The sequence below is a fragment of the Rosa chinensis genome, chromosome 2 (assembly GCF_002994745.2).
Source record: "Rosa chinensis cultivar Old Blush chromosome 2, RchiOBHm-V2, whole genome shotgun sequence".
NCBI classification, from domain to species: domain Eukaryota; kingdom Viridiplantae; phylum Streptophyta; class Magnoliopsida; order Rosales; family Rosaceae; genus Rosa; species Rosa chinensis.
The window spans coordinates 64,702,603-64,722,165 of NC_037089.1; the positions used below are offsets into that span (position 1 = coordinate 64,702,603).

The following is a 19,563-nucleotide window of genomic DNA, read 5'->3' on the forward strand; positions in this document are numbered from 1 at the left end:
CGCCGCACGAAAAGAAAAATCTTCATTAAATGTTGCGGATAAAATTGAAGCATGGCCGTCTGATGGTTCTCCTCCTAGGGTTTCTGACGAGGACGACGACAATGTCCACTGGAAATTACTTGTCAACGTGTCCAGATCTTGGACCTAGCTGGAGACAGACGTGTTGATGATGTGGCAGTACGTGTACCTTTTTCCTCTCTACCACGTGATTTTTACTTCGACATTATCTTCGATAGCGACGCCACGTGTAATTCATAAGGTTGGTCAAAGCAATCAATTTTTTTTTTTTAAAGGATCAAAGCAATCATTTATGGAATCCGAGAGGGAAATTTCTAGTACTTGCAGCAACTCCGATCCCACTCGTTTCTACACTCGCTTTGCCAGCAATTTGTCATGGTATTATAACGTTTGTCAGTTTGTGGTGCTTAAAACAACGTTTGTAATTTTTCAATATGATTTTCATCATATTTCTAAATCATGAAGACCCAACTAAAGGAATTATATATGAGGTGTAAAATTTTATATAAACTTCATATTTATAAAATGTGATATACATTATATGAGAGTGACAAATAAGATGAAAGATGTATTTGACATTTACGATTTGGAATTGATGTTACGTTTCTAAATTGATTAGGGTCATCCAAAAGATATGGCCTAGAGTTGACCAGAACATGCTCTAATTGATAGGTCTCTGTTGGCACTTGCACATTACTAGTCATAAACTTCAGAAGAAAGTTAACAAAATTATTGGCTTTGAATCAGGGACGTAGTCTAGAATTGATGTAGGATTGGGGTAATTTTAGCTATACAAAAATTTTGCAAAGAAATTTATTTATTTTCCTGAGATTTGGAACCCAGTGAGAGACTCATCCTCACGTCATAATTATTAAAACTTACAATTGTGGGGGGGGGGCATAAAACCAAAACTCCATAAATTAAAAATTGAAAGTATAAATCTAACTGAATTGTACCCTCTGAGGCCCACTGACTTCTAATTAGCAATCACTTAATCATTATCAATATTATCGGCAAACTCTTTTTCAATGTATACAGGGAACCATCAAATCATCAGGAAAGTCATCCTCCATCTTATTTCGAAGTTTTTTTATTTTTATTTTTTTTTATGATGTCCATAGATGAAAATGTTCGCTCTGTTGTTGCTGTAGAAACAGGCAGAGTCAAAACAAGGCAAATCAACCAGTCAATCATAAGAAATAATGCTGACTTTCTTGATACAACTATCCGCCGACACAAATTAGACACAGAAGCTATCTTGGAAAATCTTGTATCCCTTTGAATATCTGTTAGAAAATACCCACACTCCATATCTAGAGCAAACATGTCAAATGATGTAAAATCTTGAGAATAAAACTTCAAAGCAAGATTGCAAACATCTTCATATTTGAATGAAACAAAATTATCACAAGGATCAAATGTAGCACCAAGAACAAGGAGTTCCAATGAATTATCTTTCTATAGAATATTACTTTGTTAATATTGCAAAGCAATTCAAGTCATGTGAAACGATATCACTTTACGACAACTTCTCACAAACATGACAAGGAAGATGGAAATCAGTATTAATGCAAAACATATTCAGATACTCAGTACTCCACAAAAGATATAACTCAATGACCAAATCAGTGAAATCACTTTCTAATATCATAAAACAATCAAACACCAAAACAATCAAACATATTTCTAAAAAAGAAACAAAACCTATGTTGGAGGCCTTCGAGCAATACGGAGCGACCTCGATAGCGAAACCTAGGGTTTAGTTTGCTGGCTGTGGCGATCTCATGGTCCCTAGACCAGGCAGCGACGGCGAGGGCACGAGGAGGTGGTGTAGTCTTGTTGGTTCTTTAGCAGCGTTGTTCTAGATCGATTTGCTCGATGGTAAGGCTCTGATTCGTAGTGGTTTCAGCTAAGGCAGTTGAGAGCTCTAGCTTAGGTGCGCAAGGGACTGTTGTCGGGGGTTAGCAGCAGCGGGTGCAAACTTTTGAGGTAATGTTTTTCTGAGTTTGGAGGCGATATTTTGATCGATTTTTGTTGCAGCGGCGTAGGCAGCGGGTTCATCTTTTGAGCCAAGTCTTCCCTTGACCAAGACAATGGCGGAGCATCGCTCCAGCCCCCGGATCGCTGAGGGGAGGCTGCTCCCTTGAAGGCTTGGTGCAGACCAATTTGGGGAGAAGGGTTTATGGATGTGGGCTAGGGCAATTGGGCCTTTACCTGGGCTGGGCTGCTGTTTTATGGTCTAGCTGGGAGATCCCAATCTCTTATCACCTTTCTTTGTTAGATTGGGCTTGATGTGGACTTTGGGGGAGTGGTAAAGCCCTATTTTGTTTTTCTATTTCAAATAAGTTCTCTTACCTGTTCTGCCACAATTGTAGCCGTATACTGGTTAATGAGTGGTGATGTACACCATAGAGGTCTTAGGCGTCAATGCTTGTCAAGATAGTGGCTCTGATTTAGGATTGGATAGGCGTAGGGTTTTTTTCCTTTTTGCATTTTTCTTTTTTTAGTATGGTTTTTTTTGTTTTTTTAGGTCTTTCTACTTTGGGTAGCTTTGATTTGTGCTTCGAGTTGTATTACGAGGGATTTCCAATCTCTCTAGCTTGACCAAGTGAGGTCGTTGATATTATTAATGGAACTGACTCCGTTTCCCTCAAAAAAAAAAAAAAATTCAAACATCATAAAATAATGAGAAAAATTCACTGTCAGTGCCTGAACTAAGGTGTCAAGGCCAACGTGATACCTAGACTCTTAAGTGTACCAATGTGATACATGATGTCCCAATTTTGTATAAACGTGGTCCCTCTGTCCAAATTCGGTGACGGCTCCGTCTAAATGCGGATGTGTCAAGCATGTGCCCCAAAAAAAAGGGCAAAAGGGACATTTTATCTAAATGGAGCCATCCTCGAAATTAAAACCTGATTTCCCTCCATTGTGTATCCATTATCTCCTAACCCTAATTAAAGACATACCCAAACCCTTCCAAATCTATCAGCTTTAACAGTCTGATCACCGCAGGATACAGACGAGATTCGCGAATCTCTGACAGTAGAGGATCATGGAGGAGACGAAGATGTGGGGGATTTTTAGGGAATCTGGACCACCACCACACAGTAAGTGTTTGAATAACTCTATCTCAAAATCGTTTTGTCTCTTATGTAGTATCTAGTGAATTTACACCTCGTACAACAATTAAAAAAATCTGGGTTTCATCGACCAAGATTTAAAAATTGGTTTCATAGTTCTTAAATAATAAACAATAGAGAATAAAGGCAATCGATTGTGTGTTGTGGGTTTTCTAATGTTTTCTATGTTGGATTGTAGTTGAACATGGTTGACTTCGAATTAAGGTTTTCCAATTTTAAAATCCCCAATCTAGAAATGAGAAAAATAATCAATTTTATGTTGGGTTTCAATATTAAATGTGTAGTTTTTATGGAGTTTTATGTTTAGGTTAGTGATGATTGAAAGATGGGTATAGGGTTTACAAGAAGCTGACTCTAGTTTTCCTTAAATTTTAGTTTCAGTTCCCGATCATTTGTTTACAATGGAGATTTTCCATAAAGGTTATTTTGACAAGCAGCTAGATGGGACGAGGAGGTATAAGGTTCCTAGGTTTAACAAGTTGGGGGGGGGGGGGGGGGGGTTAGATATACTTGGATGGGCTAGATCCTGAGAAGATATCATGGGTAGAGATGGATAACATAGCCCATGTATTGGGGTACAGGGAGTTGCCCATTTCCTACCACTTCAAGCTACCCAGAACATCCCCTAGTGAAGGATGGATTCAAATCCGAAATGATAGAGATGCTGTGGAGATGGTTAAAGTGATTCCATTGAAGAAGAGGCAGATTAATGTTTACATAACTGGTGGTGGGAGAAGGAGGAAAAGGGAGGCTGGATTCGAGTTTGATCTGCCACCAAACCCAGATTGGGAAAATCCATTGAACAACCAGACTTCAAGACAGAAGGAGAGGGATTTCTTTAAAGCAAACCTGATGGCCAGTCAGCTTTATAGTGAACCAGATATGGGGGAGGAAGAACCATTTAATGCAGAATGGTCAGAAGAAGAACCCTGAAATGCCATACCAGGCCCAAATGTCATTGACTTGGAAGATGATGAGGATGTTGAAGTTAATGTGGTGAAGGCAGCAGCAATAGGATGGGTAAGGGTGTTAATTAATATGGATAGTGGGGGGAAACAATAAGGTTGGTGGACCAAGTGAGGGAACTTTTGCTAGTTTGTCTGATATAATGAAGGATATGAACATGGGTTCACAAGCTAGTGGAGGCCAACCTGAGGTGGGGCATTGTGGTAATAATGGTGAAGGACAGAGGCATTGTGGTAACTTACCTGAGAAGCAAAACCTAAAAGGGTGAAACATTGTGTTAGAAGGCCTTTTTTTGCTTCTGCCAGATACGGCTGGGCTCGGTTCGATTCGATACTGAAGCCTTCGGACTGATACCATGTACCGTACTAACTTAGATTGGTAGGCTAAAAACCATACCACTACCGACCACAAAATCCGGTATACCGACTTAATTGGTTGGGTAGGTACGGTTTGGCCTCTAACCGAGCTTCTAATAATCGGTGCTCATATTGACCCTCCAAACTCAATTTGACACGCATTCATTACACCCACCAAAAGAGAAGAACAAGACACGATTGCAGACACTTGACGGGCTTTGCTCCTTCAAGCATCTATTTGATCACCATGTTTCTTAGGACTCCAAGACTCCCAACTCATATCAATACCCCAATTTGATATTCCATTATCATCTAGATCTACTTTCTTCAATAATTAACAGTTTCTGGGGGAATAAGAAAGTGGGTTTGCAGCTATTGATTAATTGATCCAACCGAGTCAAGACCAAGGTTCTTAACTTCTTATCTTCAGCTACAGATTCAATTACTTGTGTGTTTCTAGTTGAATCTCACCTGGATTTCTCTCTCTAGCATGAAATGAAGTCCATCATCCCCTTGCTTCTTCTCAGTTTTAATGGGTTGTTTCAATTTGGCTGGGCATTTTAATGGGTTACTTTAATTTCCATTAGACTTCTTGTTTGTTGCTTTTTTTCATCGATGAAGATTTACATCTGGCCAAGAACAAGAGTATCAATTGGCCTGAGAAGCTTGATGCCTGTGATATGAACTGAACCATTAGCTTTGGATTTGAGATTTGATGAGGGAAAGGAAGAATGGATTTGAATCATCTGGATGATGGAATCATGGATTGAATCGAGAGGATGATGGAATGAGTCCATGGATTGATTGGATTGAATCAATAGCTGGATTGGATTCTATAGTGTTCTACCTTCCACGGTTCGATATATATATATAGAGAGAGAGAGGCGAGAGGCTGAGAGATAAATTGAGAAACTGAGTAACCCGATCTGACCTCTTTAGGGGTTTGTATGAAATACACGTATGGTACGATATACTGTATTTAGCTAAAAATTAATACCGTTACCGTACCGTTTACATGGATTCGGTTCGGTATAACCGTATCAACACTTCGGTTACCGATGAAGTCGGCTACCAATTGCTTTGGTTATGCTCAAATATGGCTGGTACGGTTCTTCTCGGCTGAAATTGCCAGCCCTATTGTTAGGGCTGCTTTGAGAAGCAAACTTGAGGCAATAGAGAGGAGAGAAAAAGAGGAAGCTGAGAAGAAATTACAAGAGGTCTTGGAGAAGGTTGAAAGAGAAGCTGCTGAGTTGAGGGAGAGCCAGGTTTCTACAGGTTTAAGTGGGCAAGAGGTTGAGTTGAGGACTGCTGAGATAGTAAAGGAAAGAGAAAGGGAAGCTACTGAGTTGAGAGCAAGAGAGGAGGCTGAGGTTAGAGAACGACAGGCTGTTGAAAAGAGGGCAGCAGATGCATTTGCTGTTAGGCAGCAGTTAGCTGCTGAGTTGAGACCAGACTAGCTAAAAAGAAACAGAAGGCTGCTAGGAGGAAGGAAAAGAGAACTGGGAAAAAATCAGGAGAGCTGCACATGAGAAAGGGAAGAGAAATGCTGAGGAAGGTAAGGGAAAGAAAAGGGGTAGGAAGCCTAGGTACAACACAAGGAACTAATGGTAGAAGCATTATGAAGTTGTAGATGAAGATGGAGACAGTGATGAAGGGTGATACTTTTATGTTGACTCAAATTTGATCTTAATGCATGCTGATAAGTTTGTTGATGTGGCGTTTCAAGAAAATGAAATGTCTCTGAACCAAGGGTTGTGCCAGAATTTGATGAGATAGGTTTTAGTGGCTACTGCTCAGATAAAGTACATGATTCAGATGAGTTAAATAGCTTAAGTGGAAGTGAGACTGATGAAGATGAAGATGGAAATCCAGTTCCAAAGAGGGGATTTAAGGGAGTGAAGATCAGACCTTGGATCAGATCTGTTGGTATAAAAAAATCCTAAGTTTAAGTTAGGTCTAGCATTCCCAAATTCAGAGCAATTGAAGGAAGCTGTAAAGGAGTGTGCTATCAGAAATCAACTTGGGAAAATGGTTTGAAAAAAATTCAAAGAAGAAGATAGAGGTGAATTGTCAACTGGATTGGCCATTTAGGTTGTATGCTAGCACAACTAAAGGTGAGGTTGAGACCTTGATTATCAAGACTCTGAACAACAAGCATAATTGCAGTCCAGTGGAAACAAGTCATTTTTTGACTTATAGAAGAATAGCTCAAGAGGTAGCTAAAGAACTATTGATGGATGAGAATTGGTCTAGGAAAGGCATCCACAACCACATTGAGAAGAAGTTCAAGTTGGACGTGGGTGTGCAAACAATAACCAGAGCAAAAAGAGCCGCCAAAAGGATAAATGAGGGGTACTATATTGAGTAGAACAACAAGCTTGCTGCATATAGGAAGAGCTGTTGAGAAGCAACCCTGGATCTACTGTGGAAATCAAGACTCAAATGGATGGTCCTGTAAGGAGGTTTCACAGGATGTACATATGCTTTGCAGCATGGAAGGAGGGTCGGATGAAGGGTTGCAGGCCTCTTATAGGCTTGGATGGTGCTCACCTAAAGGGGCATCACCTTGGACAACTTTTAACAGCCATTGGCATCGATGATAACAATGGGATATTCCCAATTGCATTTTCCATAGCAGTGGTTGAGAACCAAGAGACTTGGACATGGTTCCTTCAATATCTGAAGTGGGATATCAAAATAAAAAGGGACAACAATTACACATTTATGACTGATAAGCAAAAGAGGCTGGGAAATGCCATTGCAGGTTAGTACTTATGCATCTAAGTGTTGAGATAACAGTTTGCTGTTTATTAATGTAATTGAGATATGGAATGCTAACTATTTCTTTATGCATGTTTCAGGTTTATTTCCAAATGCAGAGCATAGGCACTGTGTTAGGCATCTCTACAATAACTTCAAGGCAAAGCATCCAGGTGAGGGGCTTAAACAGCTGGTTTGGAATGCTGCCAGATCAAGTACTGTGGTCTGGTATAACAGACACATGGAGGAGCTGAGGGTGTTGAATGAGCAAGCATGGAGGTGGTTTGAAGACAAGAACCCTGCACAGTGGAGTAGGGCCTATTTCAGAGATGAGTCCAAGTGTGACATCCTGCTAAACAACTTGTGTGAGTCCTTTAATTCAACCATACTACATGCTAGGGATAAGCCTATTATCACTATGTTGGAGATTAGGATGGACTTGATGGTTAGGAATGCAAATAGAAGGGTTGCTTGTGAGAGGTGGAAGGATTTAGTTGGTCCTATGATTAAAAAGATATTAGACAAGATTGGGCAGAGGGCTACATGCTATAAAGCTCATAGAAGTGGGGAATTTATCTTTCAAATTACTGGAAGTGGTGACATGGGCAGTAAGCATGTTATAGATTTAGGACTCCATACATGCACCTGCAAGAGGTGGCAGCTCAGTGGGATACCATGTGTGCATGCTATATGTGCAATCAGGTTCAAGAAGCAGGAGACAGCCCTATACTGTGATGACTACCTCATGCCTTCATCTTATTTGGAGTCCTACAACCCAATGATATATCCAATTGCAGGGGAGGATGACTGAGAGCCAGTTGACTATCTCATTGCACCTCTACCTTTTGAGGTGCAGCCTGGTAGGCCTAAGATGAAGAGGCATAAGGAACCAGGAGAGAAGAAAAAGGCCCCACCACCACCTGCTCCTAAAGAGGGTAAACTGCCTAAAACTGGAATCAAGATGTTCTACAAGATCTGTGGCCAACAAGGACACAACAAATTGGGTTGTCCTATAACCAAGGGCTGCAGCTGTGAGTTCATGAACCTCTTATGGATCTTTTAGCTTAAATGCTTATGTATTATCACCTAACTAAACTAATTGATTGAAACAGGGAGAGGAAACCTTAAGTGGAGCTGGAAGTAAGAAAAGACAGAAAAACTAGGTTTGTGTTTCTGAACCTCATATGCATCTTTTAGCTGGTTGTGTGGAAACAAATGAATTGTGTTGGTATGCATTTTTTGCTGGTTGTGTTGAAACAAATGAATTGAGTTGGTATGCATTTTATGCTAGTTGTTGATTTGTCATTTTTGAACACAATGAAGGCCATCATGTATGGTTATGTTGTTCTGTTGGCTTCTATGATTCATTTATAGGTTAAAAGAGCCCTTGCCCCTAAGAGGAGCACTAATGTGAAGGAACAAGTCATAAGATTGAGGAAAACATGGAAGAAATTGAAGACCACAGTGGAGAGTACTTCTGGTCCCAATGTTGGTGCATCAACTTCCCAATCTACTCACCAACCTCCTACTCAAAGTAGCCAGAATCCTGCAGCAAGAATTGCTGCAAGGAAGAGTCAAAGGAATTCAGCAAGAGGTTTTCAAGGAAATCCAACAAGAGGTCCTAACAGAGGTGCATCAGAGCCTATGCAAACCAACTAGCCTTCCTCTGAATATGCTGGAGTTTAAACCATTGTTGGTTGTTCCAATCTCTCTTAGATTTCATTTTTCAAGAACTGTTCCCCTTATGTGTATGTGTTTTGACTCATGGACAAATTATATGTACTGTTGAATCAGTATTAATGTTCATTTCTGAGCATCTTTTGCTTAATACAGTAACAAATTATATGTTTTGCTTACATGCACCTGATTGTTGCTTATTCATGTTTCATTATTTGTCATTGATAATGTCATTCAATCAGGTTGAAATATAGTGAAATCATGTTTTTCAATTGTCCAAATGAAGTCAGGTCAGTTGCCTTTGACAATTGAGATGTTTTGGAGGGAAAATCACAATGGGAACGGTTAAATATGGAGGGAATACTTGGTGGGCCCAATCAAATTTAGAGGTAATCCAATCTCGGTCGAACCATGGGGTTATTTATGTCATTGTGCTTATCTTTTGGATGACACTTCAGCATTTAGACGGAGCCGTCACAGAATTTGGACGGAGGGACCATGTTTATACGAAATTAGGACTTCAGGTATCACATTAGTACACTTGAGAGTTTGGGTATCACGTTGGCCTTGGCACCTAAGTTCAGGCACTAACAATGAATTTTTCTCTAAAATAATCAAACCTATCAACAACCCACAAACTACAAATCTCAGATCAATCAAAAGGCCAAAACCCACACAAACGATCAAAAACAAAGAGTTAAAGACATGGGTGGCCATTAATTCCTTCTATTTGTTAAAGGGTATGAAGACATTCGTTTTTACCTGGGATTTTGTGAAGCAAAGTAGCAGACTAGCAGAGGGTTTTGCAGCTTTTGCTTGTCGTTGGAATAGACAAAGAGGCCGGAAACATAAGGGGACTCAGGCGTGACCGCGTGGAGCAGTGGAGGTGGCTCGATGGTGGACTGGAAGGGGATGAAGGAGTCATGGCTGGAAGCCCCTACGGGAGAGTCTGAGAGTGTGTCGACCTACAACATTAGTATAATTTTTTTATTTATTTGGGCTATACCCCTATTTGGTAGATTTTGGCCTAAAATTTCCTATAGGCTACAGCCTAAGTAGCCCTAAGCATAGCTGTGTCCCTGCTTTGAACCCCGTCCTTTCACTACATATAAACTCAATTCGGATTGATAGTTAAGATGTCTTCATCATGCATGATAGGTGTGAGCCCCGGAAAAATATATCGAGCCTAGCGGAGATTGTACGAGAAATTATTCAACGATCTCGATAAAGGTGAAGATGCTCGAGAAAATTTTCTTAAATTTTCATAAAGTGAAATCCTCGATTTAAGGATTGAATGATAAACTGCACGATACGACGAGTTCGTGGAAATTTTCGGGGAATTTTCTGGTTACCCGAGCTATTTATAACGATTTTCCAAAGTTTTGAGATTTTGGAAATCATTTAAGAAAATAGAAAATAGGTGGTGAAATACCAGCCATTGATTCACCCACCGCTTGATCCTAGCCGTCCATCCTTAAGTGGATCAGTCTATATATCTAAGTGCTGCTCTGTTGGGAGATCCAGAAGGATCGAGAGACAGAGAGAGAGAGAACCAGAGTTCTCCGACTCGGAACGCGACCCGCGACTGGGTTCGACCGGAAACCGCTCCTCCGGCCACCGATCGCTGACGGACAACCACCAGCTTCATCTCCGCGTCGCCTACCTCCCTACATCCTCATATCGTCCATGCACCTGCGATGAACGGAGCAGCAACGACGGGAAGCCCCGATCTATCTCAGGCCACCTCTGCAACTTCCGGCGACCGATTAAGCTGCATTTGGTATGGAAACTCACCTCCTCGTCATGCTCAACACCCTAGTAAAATTAGTTTTTCGATTTAATCAAGTTTTGACGATTTCGTTTCTGGGTAGCCACGGCTCCGCCGTGTTCTTCGACACTGGAGACATTTCGGGCGCCTTCTGGGCTTAGTTTCCATCTCGAGTCACCTGTAGACGAGGAATTAAGAGGCTTGCTGGGTTGTTGGCATCAAAATCTTCAGCTCAGCAACGTTCCAGTTTCGGGCAAGAGGTTTTGTAAACCTGAGCTTGATCAGCGTAGAGTTTTGAAGGTATAATTTCAAACCTTGAATTGAAAGGCTGTTCTTGTGACGAATTCGAACTTGTGGGCTGAAGGGTTCTTGAATTATTTCCGTCTTGGTATTTTGGTTACTGTTGCCGGTTGGTTTTGGTTGAATTGTGTAGTTTTGGTGGTTTGACAATATGTTTGAACTGGGAGGACAGATTGAATGAATTGTTGTGCTGTGGTTGAGATTGAGATATCCTGGTTATAAGTTTGAATGCATAGGCAGAATGGGTTGTCGTGTATTTATTTGAATGAACTTGGATGATCAAGTTTATGTTTTGTTAGCATTGCCTTGGCTGTTGGTTGAACGATATTGTTGATGCATTTTTATTCAAGACTAGTATTTGGGATTAGTGTTAAAGTGAAATTATATGGTGAAAGTGGCCTAAAGTAGTGTGGGTGTCCTTAGTAATTCCGCCGAATTATTGTGCGACACAATCGTTAAGTAAAGAAAAGAAATTAATGTGTATACATGTATTGGGTGGCCTTAGTAAATCGGGTGCACTCAATATATGTTTGGTGGATAACGTAACTTCAAGTGAATGTTCGATAATCTAAGTTAATTATCGAACCTATCTCGATTGGTCAAACAATGGTCAAAGTTGGTCAACTCCTGGTCAAACTAGGAAAAGTTGGTTGTACGATTTGTTAATCGTCGAGATTTCGTATAATTGTTCAAAAGATATTAACGGTCGAAATGTCAGAATCTAGGATCCAGTTACTCGAGGAACGGAAGGTTCGCGACTCTCGGAGTACGTGAGAGAAAGCATCGAAATCCAGGTGGGGATTCAGGACTCTCCTCGGTTAATGATTTTCTTATATTGTTATTAAATGATGCATGTTAGTTGGTATGGTTTGGTTATGTTCAAATACAATGCATACTAACCAAACCATGTGAGAAATGTGATGGCTTGAGAGCGAAGGGTGGCTCTGACTTCCTTAGGTTCGATCCCCAAAACCTCCGGAGGGTTAGTTACACCGGTCGTCCGGGTATTCCGATCGTAATGACGGGCCTGGTACGTGTGTGTAGCTAGGTAGTGGACGCTCTCGCTACGCTTACCTGGTTTACAGATTAATTGAGATAAGGTCGTGTAGTGGGTCTATGGGACCGGCCATCCGGTAAGTTTCAGCGCGCATGTTTACTTAAGTACCTTGCATCGATTTGTGAGTCAGAAAGCATTATTAAAAAGTTTTGTCGTTCACTGAAATATTTGGTTAAAGCATGTTTTCATACTGAGGCCTCAATAATTTATTTATCGATTTTCAAATCTAGTCGAGACAGAGTTCCTGTTGAGCAACGAGGACGAAATCTCACCCCTACAACAGTGTGGATGCAGGTACTGTGCACTGGTGACGGGACAATAACGGAAGGAGCTGGGTGTGCGGAAACAAGTTCGGTAAATCGTCGTTTGAACCTTATATCTAAATTCTATTTCTCGAACTTCGTATTCCGAGACTTGTTAATAGTTAGCCTTGTGTCAATGTTGGTTGAGTTCTCATTTCCTTGGAGTTCGTACCTCTTGTGTGAGAACTCATTTCAAGTTCTAGACGAATGAAATAAATTTTAGCAACTCAATTATTTTCACCTCAAAAATATGTGTAGCTTCCGCTGTGTTTCTACGAAAAGTTTTTAAACAAAATGCCTAGCGGTTCTCTAGAATGTAAATCAAGCGTTCGGTTTATGTTTTAGAGGCTTGTGGCACTGTGACGTGCTCAAGCTGGTGAGGGGCAGCTTGGGGCATTACAATAGGCTTGGATAGGTTTTATATATCCTCAACAATAATACAGGTCGTGGTGATTACAAGTTTCAAATCTTTAACGTATATGACTGTGTTCCAAACAAAAACTCATACACTGAATTATCGCTTGATCTAGGTAAAGCGTTTCAATATCTATTATACAACTTGCTAAAGGTGTCTCGCAAGTCCTCTTCTCTGACCTATTACCATATTTTTTTGAGAGAAAAAAAAAACTTTGTATATGGTTCGATAATTTTCTAAAGAGGTGTATGCTATTATATATTTTGATAATTGTATATTGATCTATAGTCCATAAGGGATAAATTTGCTTTCTTTTATTTCCTCTCAAGGAAAAAAAAGAAGAAGACTAAAACGACTTAAAACACCTCACTACTAAAAAAGAAAAAGAAAAACAGGTTAGTGCACTTTGCTAGTTTAGATCATACTATTGATTTTATGTTAAATGAGGTGCCGGGATTTATTCAAGATGTCCTCTATGAAGACTTATGTAATGTTTCTATGAGCGCTCGGGGTATCGGTATTACATCCCCATCGATGCGACAAATTCACTCTAATAATAGAGGCGTGGGGATGAGTCTCCCAGTTTGACTGGATTCCAAACCCCCCATTCAAAAAAAAAAAAAAAGACTTTCAAAACACATATGTTATGACAGTAGAGAGAAAAACACATTTTAAGTTGGTATTGTTTGGTGAAAATCTTATCTTAGGTTGTTGGATCACACATAAAAGTGGAAAGATAAGAGAAAAAATAACATCACACTTGTCAGCATCACATATCAGCTTAAAATCTGAGATGTATGAATAGCATATTTCCATATAATTTCTTGGTTTAGGCAGAGAGTTGTTTTCCAAGTGAGGGTTAATCATATCATAACGTGGTGGACCTCTGCCTGCATTTGCATTAGAAAAAGACCCGTATAATTTTGAGGGCAATAATTGAGAGAGTGAGATCAGTGAAAGCTAGGTGCTTCATATTTCATTTGATTTCAAATCTCACTTTGCGTGAAATTGTCAAAGAAGCCTTTCTAATGATTCCTCCCAATCTGATGAGTAGAGTGGGACTCTGGGAGGTTGAGTTCTTTGGATTCTCCATCCACCTAATTGAGCATAAAGTGTCAGCATCTAACTACTAATAGGTAGAGCATATCAGATAGAGATGAACATGGTTTTCTGACTCTGCTTTCCAGAGGGGAAGTTAGCGTCTTTAGTCTCCAATGAGTCTCTTTCAGCTTTTTATCTTTTCCAACTTGTGGCATATAACTTTCGCGAGTTTATTCTCCAATCTACATCTTCACCAATCCTTTTTATGTGCATACAAACAAAATTGCTCTTTCACGTGTAGGATATGCATACACGAATTGGTTCAACCCTTAATGATTGTGGAGCAACATCTAGTCAGCAATGAACCTCCATTCTAGCGGAAAAAATAAAATCACCACAAAACTCGATGAGTACAATTTCTGATTATCTGTCATTGAATTTTCTTCTATATTACTTTTCAAGGAAATGAACTTATTCAAACGAAGGTTAGGCCAAAGTATCATATAGACCACCCATGGGGTTTGGTGCAGTGGTAGCAAGCTGTTTCTGCATGTTGGGCGAACGCTACAGTGATACTCCTGGTAGTAAGGAGGTCCCTGGTTCGATCATCCGCATGTGAAAAACACTCTATGGGGAGGGGTCTTACCCATGTTGCTCTCGGCCCCGGAGTGGTAGTCCCACCCGACCACCATTTTTATAACAAAAAAAAAAGTATTATATAGACCATAGAGCCTAAACTCTTGAGGCGAACATAATCTTGCCTTGTCAAACACGGGCATTCTCTAACAAATTATATATACTTTATTTTTATTTTTAAAGAGAAGGACGTCACACCTTAATATAATCAAATATAGGTAATTACACAACATGACTTACCTAAGAGGGCTATGTCAATATTAAGCCATGTTAGGAGAGAACTTATTCTACGAACCTTGGACCACCTTACGCAGAGGAGGCGCCCTCAGGTTCAAGTAACACTTGACTAAACTACTAATAGGAAGGGCCCAAACGTAGAGACAGCCCAAGACCCAAAGTAACCAACTGCCACAATAAACCACCAACCTCCATGCCATGCAGGGCCCACATACTAAGCCCAACAACTTGAGGACCTGATCCCAAAAGAAACCCTAGCTCTTCTACAGTCCACAACGAGCCACGACCCCGGCTGTCGGAATCTGCTTCCAGACGGCTATCATGCCTGCCACAGCCAGCCCAGCACTCAGGACCGCCTTTGTTCTAATCAAAACCACTGCCGCTTCCGTAGCCAAGCCCAAGTCCAGACCCAACCCCCCAAAACCTCCAAGTGCCGAGCCAGACTTCCACTCGAAAGCACAGAGCCTGCCTCCAGCATCTCTTTGCCTCGACTGTCTCTACCGGCGCACCAGGCAAGTAAGCTCGGCCTCCAACCATCCCCAATAGTGCTCGAAGACCTGCACGTTAGAATAGGAAGGCCGAATCCTGCCAGAGCCAGTGGATTCCAATGCTTCCCGCTAGAACCACCGCCATCCAGATCCAGAGAAGAAGGGAATCGATTGAGGTTGTACTTGTACACCAATTGAGGTCACTAGGCGACTAGATTTATTATTTAGGAGAGTTAGATAGTGAGAGTTTGGGTCCTTTTGTTTTAGGCTCCAATAAGTGAGCTAATTTTGTTTGCAATCAAGGTTACATGTTAATTTGTTTGGCGGCTTGTGCCACCTATGACTTTGGTATAAGACAACGATTGATGTACGTGCCTTCTGGCTATGGTTAAGTAATGAAATTATCTATTCTTTCAACAACAACAACAACAAAAAAAATCAAACGAACTGAAATTCAAATAAGCAGAAATTCTCATGAAACTTCAATACCTAACAGAGCCTAGATATAGTTTCGGTTTTAACTGCACTTATGTATATAATAAAATAAAAATAAAATAGACATCCGACTATGTGCTCTTCTAATTCCCTACCGCCTAGCGATATTAGAACATTGGTAAGTACAGTGAGCAAATTAGGTTGTTTAAAGTCTATCATTTTTTTTTTGAGTCTACCGCATTTTATTATGCCATCACATTTTTTTTGAAAAGAAAAAAGAAATTCATTCAATCAACTAGAAAACATATTTGCAAAAAAAGAAAACAGATTTGATTGTCCTAAGACCTAACCTCCATGAGTGGTTATAGATACCTTGAGCTGAATAAGCCAAACTCCAACTAAATTAATCGCCTATTTCTATAGGCTATAACTAATGAATAATCCCGACAATCTCAATAACATCTTAAAGTCAACTAGCAGAAAGACAAACGTCATTTTTCATCCCATGTTCAAAATGTACTAAAACGCATTCAATGATGGCTTGTAAGCCTATTGACAACAAAAGTAAATTGGAGCTAATTCAAATCATCTCCGGAAATGTCACCATAACGATGATATGACAAGTTCTATGAAACAACGTATGATATGGTAGTTAAGATTAAACAATGCTAAAAAGACCAAATTCGATAATATTTAATTGTGATATCAATTACCACATAGGCACATATAACTCACCAAACTGTGATTCAGTTAATTTATTCCTTCCACAATTCCATTTGAACAATTATGTCGCAGAAAATAATTGCTATAGTTAGGCCTTTTTTTTTTTGAGAAGATGCTATAGTTAGGCCTTGATCAAAGGCTTATTCCCCAAAATAATATAGTTTAAATCATGCGAGTTATGAATCACCCTAGTTTGGAATGGACGTTGATCTTCAGTTTGGCCAATTCAACCTGAACCCTTGATTAGTGCCTAGATGTTATGAAAAGAGAGTGGCTATTCTCGTCACACCCAAAATTGGATCATTGAAAGTTTGAAACGTAGGCCATGCTTCTTGATAACAGCCCTGATAAGCCTCCATTGTCCTTTGGGAAGCCATGAGATCACATTATGCTGAGCACAAAGTGTACCAATTAATATTGAATTGCGGTTTAAATGGGTCTTGCAGAATAAAACCTCCCTGAGTTTTTTTAAACCTGAAATCTAAATACGGGGGACTGTGGCTTCACATTTCTAGGTAATTGAAGAAGAAAACATTGCAGATATTTTAGTACTCATTTTTTGAATTTTGAAGTTTGAAGCACATGTGGGGAAAAATGTTGTCTTCTTCACTAGTTGTTCGGTAACAAACTGTGGTCCTGTCTGGACTGGAAAGACCCTCACTTCTAGTTTCCAGAATGATTGAAGTACCAGCAGAGGCGTGATTAAAAAAGATACTATCAAAACAATAAATACATGGTTATATACAACCCGTGATAATTAAAGGAATTTTCGATGGCTTCCAAGATGAACATCTAAAAGCCCTCTAAAAATCACAAATTTAGGAGACTGATAATGAAAGAGGTTTTAGAACTACAAAGCAGCCTGGACTCATAAGGCCTGAAGGGCATATGCTGTTAGAATCAAGATTGTTCAAATAGCTGTTTCATAGTGTAAGGCCCGGTCACATTTGAAGGTCCACTCCATATTAGCTCAGCCAGTTGGAGGTTGGCACTTTCAGTTGTATGACCACCATCAAACCACACATACTCACTGGCGTTGCTGCATAACTCGTATGGTTCTGTCCCACAATTAGACCCTCTAAATGCCCCACTACCACAACAAGCAGATGTCCCATTCTTGAAGCCTTCACAATTCAGCAATCAAAACAAGAAATATAATTAGGGTTTTTTAATCTTGCTTTTGGTACCCGAAACTCTAGTTTATCTTGATTTAGTCTCTAAATTAGAGTTTAGAGACCAAAATTGAGACAACAGGTCCAATTCTCCAATGTGTAGGAACCAACAATAAGCAATGCTAGCCAAAAAGCATACTGAATGCAATGAATGAAATAGCCCTACCATATTTTGAAGGATCGTTAACTCTGTCCCCAAGTGCATTATAGTAATCAAATATTGAGTACTTGAATCCTGGTAAGTGGTTCTCTAACTTCTTGAGGGCAGTAGAAAGAGCTCTGTTATGTAGTCTGGCCAGCTTTAATGGTTCTTCAAGACATTTACTACCAACATCAGGATTTCCTGATTTCACTGCAGGTATGCAGCCCAGAGGTGCCACATTCTGAAATGCAATTTTCCTTCCTCCTAAATCATATATTTCCTATAAAAATGAAGTTCGGTCAGTTCATAAAAAAAATCCAAGTTCCATTGCAGAGCAGCAGATGTTCTTACTTTGAGCACAATGGTCAAGTTCCTGATCACCATTGCTACATATTGCCTCTTGTAGCTATGAGGAGCTTTTGGCTGTTGGGAAAAGAGGTTAATGTAATCATTTCCTCCAATGCTGAAGAAATAAACAGCTCTCCCCAGCAACTTCTTAACCTCTTTGTCACCCAATTTCTGATGCAGTGACTTCTTCATGTCCCTAAAATTGCTCAACTGACTTGGAAGATCTATCTGGGAAATCAAAGGGACATTCAGCTCTTAAAATAAATAAATAAATATATATATATATATATAAAACTAAAAACCACTTAAACTAAACATTTTGGTAACAAAGTGATTTCCTAATTGGACCAACTAACTTATTCTGATATAGAATCTATCAAGAATACTAGTTCAGCTAACTTAGTTAAGGATTAAGCAAGATATATGGACCTAACACTAACTTCTGAAGTACGAAAGTGACCTCTACCCACCGTTCCGGGTTGAGTTTCAGGCAGAACACCAGCTCCGGCAGAAGCAAAGTTGGTTCCATCACTGAATTGATGAGCACCAGGTTCCAGGTATGGTGGTGGCAAAGGAAGATTTGCAAACTGAGCTGCAGCCATTAAACAAGCAACTAAGGATTAATCAAGAAAACCAACAACTCATAACTGACCGATCATCTTACCAATAAAATCCGGGACAATGCGGCCATCGGAGATTCGACCAGTGGGATGGTCGAAGTAGGTTTCCCCATATGGCCAGATAACTGCTGATCCTTCCACACTAGCATTCAGGTATTGGTTGTTTCCGGCATCAAAGAGTGAATCACCAAACACAAACAGGGCCTTGTGGTTTGCTTCTGGTGTGGATCGGTGGGGAGAGAAGCTTACTGGGTCGAAATTGACGAGGGTTAGTAACAGAGAGTAAAGGTATCCAAGACTGGCCATGGTGAGTTACTTCAGTAGGAGACTAGCGTTTGGGGATCCTTTTATGTCTGATTTCAAATGGGTTATGTTCTGCAACAACTTTAATCTTTGTCAGAGGAACAATTAAAGTTGAAAGTACTTGACTAAAACACAATTACAAAAGGTATAAATAGTACTATTCGTTGTCGAGCGTTGACTTGTTGGTAGGAGGTGACTTTTGGTAGTTCACAACACCATTTGCCATATTCATTATTTATTGATTTATTTCTGTTCCGTCTAACTTTGCCCTTAATGCTTCGGCTCTTTTATTTTTATTAAACCTGCTGCATCTGGTGACACTCTACAAAGCATGAAAATGGATTTAAGATGCTCTCAAGTTATGGAGGATGGAGAAAATATATGTCTTGTTGACGGTGTCACTACACACACGATCTTTCTTGATCGAGTTTATTTCTCCACTTTAATATCTTCTACATGTTGCTACTATATCAGGTCATGCAGACTTGATTGAGAGCTCCTGAAGAGCCCACATTAGGCTACCAAATGGAACTTAATTGTCCATTCAAGAGGCTTTATACTCTTCGAGATCTAGATGAAATCTCCTCAGTTTTAAAGATATCCACTTAAATGGATACCACATTGAGACCACAAATGATAATCATGTGGAATATCTT

The 19,563-nt window shown here is 40.0% G+C and overlaps 2 protein-coding genes across 2 annotated transcripts; one reads left to right on the forward strand and one right to left on the reverse strand.

The window, feature by feature from the left end:
* Nucleotides 1–6,925: 6,925 nt before the first annotated feature.
* Nucleotides 6,926–8,054, forward strand: LOC112184764. The gene is made up of 2 exons (XM_024323004.1): nucleotides 6,926–7,247; nucleotides 7,345–8,054. The coding sequence occupies exons 1-2, from the start codon at nucleotides 6,926–6,928 to the stop codon at nucleotides 8,052–8,054; spliced, it is 1,032 nt and encodes a 343-aa protein (XP_024178772.1).
* An 8,965-nt stretch (nucleotides 8,055–17,019) lies between these two features.
* Nucleotides 17,020–19,020, reverse strand: LOC112187128 (GDSL esterase/lipase 1). Its single transcript, XM_024325786.2, has 5 exons — nucleotides 18,649–19,020; nucleotides 18,455–18,576; nucleotides 17,988–18,212; nucleotides 17,661–17,916; nucleotides 17,020–17,446 (listed from the first exon to the last, which is right to left on the reverse strand). The coding sequence occupies exons 1-5, from the start codon at nucleotides 18,908–18,910 to the stop codon at nucleotides 17,223–17,225; spliced, it is 1,089 nt and encodes a 362-aa protein (XP_024181554.1). The 5' UTR covers nucleotides 18,911–19,020; the 3' UTR covers nucleotides 17,020–17,222.
* Nucleotides 19,021–19,563: the final 543 nt, after the last annotated feature.